General features: G+C 65.9%; 1 protein-coding gene across 1 annotated transcript; it reads left to right on the forward strand.

Annotated features, from left to right (window-relative positions):
- Positions 1-259: 259 nt before the first annotated feature.
- LOC103307208 (syntaxin-binding protein 2-like) lies at positions 260-4,775 on the forward strand (the record flags this gene model as incomplete). Its single annotated transcript, XM_065580473.1, has 8 exons — positions 260-427; positions 567-674; positions 1,652-1,709; positions 2,231-2,296; positions 2,997-3,077; positions 3,408-3,546; positions 4,101-4,207; positions 4,686-4,775. Coding segments are annotated over exons 1-8 (690 nt in total), but the record flags the coding sequence as incomplete, so codon positions are not given.
- Between the last annotated feature and the right edge of the window lie 34 nt (positions 4,776-4,809).

Consider the following 4,809-nt stretch of genomic DNA (forward strand, 5'->3'; position numbering starts at 1 on the left):
TTGGGGGAGTGGCCATTGCTATTTGCACGAGGGGCAGGTGGCCCGTCCCTGCAGGGGGCGTTGCAGCGCAGCTGGGTGGGGAGCTCTCCCTGCCGGTCAGGGCGGGACCCCTGGGCATGTCCCAGCTAGCTTGGGGGGTGTCTCCTGGCTTCCCCTGGGGTTGGGGGCTGGGCCGCAGAGAGGGCGGGTGGTGAAGTTTCAGGCCCACCAGGGCCCATTGGATTGTGCCGTGTAAGCCAGGCCAGGAACCATCCGCCGGAGCAGGGGGTGACGGGTCTCTCTCTCCTTTGCCCCAGGGCCCTGACAAAGCCCGCTCTCAGCTGTTGATAGTGGACCGGAACTTCGACCTCGTGTCCCCACTGCTGCATGAGCTCACCTTCCAGGCCATGGCCTACGACCTGCTCAGGATCGAAAAGAACACCTACAGGTAGGGCCTGGCTGCCAGCAGGGGGCGCCCCGCACTCCTCAGGCGGGCTCGGGGGGTGGGACCCAGGCACCTGCACTGCTCTGTAGCTCCCACGCTCGGAGGAGGGGTGTCACAGCCTGACCCCATCCCCCCTCCGCAGGTACGAGACAACGGGCGCCAGCGACTCGCGGGAGAAAGAGGCGCCGCTGGATGATGATGACGAACTCCGGGTGCAGCTACGCCACCTGCACATCGCTGACGTCTCCAAGTGAGCGCGCTCAGCCCTGCCCCTGACACGCCCCTTTGTGCCCCGTCCGTCCCCCCGGATATGCCCCTCCTTGCCCCACCCAGGGCCGGGACCCATCCGCCCCCGCCCCCCCCCCGGACACACCACTTTGTGCCCCACCCAATGCCTAGTGCCGGGACTCCCTACCCCCCCCTTCGGCACACCTCTCCCCTCCCCGCCCAGTGCCAGGACCCCCTACCCCCACTTTGGCACAGCCCTCTCCTCCCCGCCCACTGCCAGGACCTCCCCCTCGGACAGACCTCTCCCACCCAGTGCCAGGACAGCCCACCCCGTTGACACACCCCCTCTTTTCCAGTGCTGGGACTTCCTCCATCCTCCCCTTCAGACACAGCCCTCCCCACCCTGGGGCCCCCTCGGATACACCCCTCCCCTTTCCTTCCCACCCAGTGCTGGAACCCCACTCCCCCTTGGATACACTCCTCTCCGACCCAGTGCAAGGACACCCCCCAGCAACACACCCCTCTCCTGCTCAGTGCCAGGACTCCCCCTCCCCCTCCCACCCAGTGCTGGGGCCTGTCCCTCAGACCCCCTGGACCCAGCCCCTCTCCCCAAAGGACCCCTGAGTGCTCCCTTCCAGAGCAACTGTCTGCATTTCGTCTCGGGGATCCCCCTGGACACTGTCTTCCCCTGACCCCAGGATCTCCCCAGGCACCTCACAGCCCCTTGAGTGAGTCCCTCACCGACCTCCTGCTGGACCTGCCGCTGCCCCCAGGTCCCCCGTCCCCCCCGCATCAGGGCACCAGGAGCCCCCAGAGGTGCACTGAACTCTGCCTTGGGGTAACTTGGGAAGAGTCCCCCCCCTGCCCCATCTGAGGCTCTCGAGGCAGAGAACCGTGGTGCCCGTGGGGTGGGGGCTCCATCCCCTGTAGCATAGGACAGGGCACCCCCTACCTCTAAGGCAGTGCCTGGCTCCGGCCTGACCCCTCTCCCTGCTGCAGGAAGGTGACGGAGCTGCTGCGCACCTTCTGTGAGAGCAAGAGGCTGACCACGGACGAGGTGCGGTGGGGGCTGGGAGGGGGAGCGATTGGGGAGTCTGGGATGGGGGGACCCATCCCACTGCCACTGATGGGGAGGGGAGGCTCCCTGCTGCCCTAGGAGGAGTTGGGGGGGGGCTGTCCAATTGCTCCCAGGGTTTGCCTGTAAAGGGCTAAGAGGTGTATGTGGAGCCCCCTGCCCCCCAACCAGAGCTCTGGAGCTCCCCACGGTGGGGGAGGGCAGAGGCCCATGGGGCAGGGTTAGAAAGCAGGGTCAGGGCCGCGCAGGGAGAGCTGCAGGGAGCCAACGCTGGCATCTCCCTGGCCCGCTGCCGCTTTACACCTCAAGGGGCACTCGGGTTGCGGGGCTCCCGTCTCATTCCAGCTGGCCTGGGAAGAGCAGGTCACATGTGGCCTAAGTGACCCATCCTGGCCCTGGCACGCGTGGTTGGGCTGCTGCGGCTGTCCCCAGGTGAGGCCTCTGCCTTACAGGGGGCTCTGTGTGCTGGGAGGGGCCGGGATCTCACCACCGCCTCCCTCCAGGCCGACATCGAGGACCTGTCCCAGATCCTGAAGAAGCTGCCCGAGTACCAGAGAGAGCTGAACAAGGTAACGGGGCTGGGGCTGTTAGTGGGCGGGGGGCAGGGCATTCAGTGGGGCTGATGGGGGGCAGGGTGCTCTGTGGGGCTGGTGAGGGACAGTAGGGACTCTCTGGGGGGCAGGGCACTCTGGGGCTCTCCGCTTTACTGCCTGATGAGAGCTGCTGACCTGTCCCGTCGGGCAGAGCCATTTCCCCACCCAGGTGCTGTGTGGCACCATGGGCAGCAGCCTGCCCGTCAGTGCCCAGAGCTGCCACGTTAGCCGCAGCAATGGCAGCCCTTGGGTAACGCCCACGCCTTGCTGCTGCAGCTCTCAGGAGAGGGCCTTGGTGGGCTTCCAAACCAGCCCGTTGGAGCCACTCCTGGTGCCACTGGGCCACGTGCCAACAGAAAGCTCCTGGCCACTGGCACAGGTACCCCGACACCTGCTGGTCTCCAAGCCCCCAACCTCATGCTGACTAACAGAGAAGCCGTGGGCTGATTTGGAAGCTGCTCCCTCCTCCTGATCCTCCCCTCCAGCTGCCCCACTCCATCCCAGAGGTGGCTGCACTTCAGTGCTGGGCAAAACAATCCCTATAGACTCGGCTTACACAGCCGATTGGGGCTGCTCCTCTGGCCAAGGGGCCCTCCTGGGGGGCTGGGGGTGCTCTGGACCAGCCGGTGATGCGGTGCCGCAGTAAACTCCCCTCTGTCCCGGTCTCTCCCCGCAGTACTCCACGCACCTGAACCTGGCCGAGCACTGCATGCGGCACTTCAAAGGGACGGTGGAGAAGCTGTGCAGCGTGGAGCAGGTGGGTCTGTGGGCAGAGCCTGTCTTGGGGCAGAGTCTGGCTCATGGACTCAGCCCAGAGAAAGGGGTCTCAGAGCCTCAGGCTCGCTGGAGCCAGGGCCAGCCCCCCTATGTAGCACTGCGGGTGCAGAAGGGGGACATGGGGCTCGGGTTACTCCCTGGGGGCCCGTTGCTCACCCCAGGGGGAGCTGACCCCGGGGAGGAGGGGGCCCTGGCACGGGGTAGGCGACCTGTGGGTCGTGGGGCCATTGCGTCTCCCATCCTGCTGCGGGGCAGGAGGAAGCGGAGCAGCCTGACCTGGGCCTTGTGTGTGCGCCCCCCTCCCCCCCAGGACCTGGCCATGGGGACGGACGTGGACGGGAAGGTGATCAGGGACCCGATGAAGATCATCCTGCCCGTCCTGCTGGACCCCAGCGTGCAGGCCTACGACAAGATCCGCATCATCCTGCTCTACATCCTCCTGAAGAACGGTAACGCCACAGGCCTGCAGCCCATTGCCCAGGCCAGGGTGCCCTCATGTGGCTCCTCTGGCTGCCCAGTTGCCTGGCCAGGGGGCGCTGTGGAGTTGCCAGGCCTCCCCCTCTGCACTAAGCAGCAGTAAATGGTTTGGGGGGTTGCCGTCCCTCCAGCTCAAGGCCTCGCAGCCTTAAGGACCCAGGCCTCGGCTCCGACACTGTACCTGACTGGCTGCAGATGGGGGAGCCCAGATCGGGGGAGGGGGACTCCCTCTGCACTGCCAGGGGGCGCTAGAGAGACCCCTGCCCCCAGCGCCCGAGAGAACCTCTGGAGGGAGGGAAGAGCATCAAGAACCTAAATTCAGTCATTAACTGCGTGGGGTCTAGTGGGTTAGAGGGGGGCTGGGAGCCAGGACTCCTGGGTTCTACCCCCAGCTCTGGGAGGGGTGGGAAGAGCAGGATCTCAGGGTTTGATCAGGGAACTAGGACTCCTGGGCCACGGACTGAATGTGCCTGGGCTGTGGGTGCGTCCCAGGGGTGCTGGCGCTGACCTGTCTCTCCCCATGCAGGTGTGAGCATGGTGAACCTCGACAAACTGATCCAGTGTGCCAACATCCAGCAGCTGAGCGGCATCATCGAGAACACGGACTTCCTGGACTTCTCCGTCATGCCTGGGGTAAGGGACTGGGGCCAGGGGCCAGCAGCTGTACCCATGGCCGGGGAGCCCAGGCCAACCTGGGGCTGCCCTCCATGGCAGTGACTACTCCCAGCACAGAGGTGGCCTCTGCCCCATACAGTGTGGTGACGCCCTCCCCCTATGAGGGTGACCCCCGAGTTACTCCCCATCTGGGGTGACCTTTTCTGCCCTGCAGAGGACCCTGGGGGTCAGGACCTCAGATCGCTGGGAGCTGGAGCTGGTGACCACTGCATGGGGTGGCCATGCGACCGTTCTCCCATCAGTCGCTCTCCCCTCCTCTCTCTCTCTCTCTCTCTCTCTCTCTCTCTCTCAGTGATCCATTCTGTTCTTTTCTCTGCCCCTCCCCTGCCAGCCCGGCTGGAGCGACTCAGGTAGGCTGCGCTCTCCCTGTCTGCCCCCATTCCCATCCCGCATCCCCTCCCTGCTGCCTCTCACCCACTCTCCCTTCCTCCCCCAGAGGGGGCAGCTGCGACCCGAGAGGAAGGTGCGGCCGGAGTCCACCTACCTGCTCTCCCGCTGGACCCCCAGGCTCAAGGACGTCATGGAGGTACCAGGCCTTGGGGGTGGGGGTCACACCTGGC

The sequence above is a fragment of the Chrysemys picta genome, unplaced genomic scaffold, assembly GCF_011386835.1.
Source record: "Chrysemys picta bellii isolate R12L10 unplaced genomic scaffold, ASM1138683v2 scaf3749, whole genome shotgun sequence".
Taxonomy (NCBI): domain Eukaryota; kingdom Metazoa; phylum Chordata; order Testudines; family Emydidae; genus Chrysemys; species Chrysemys picta.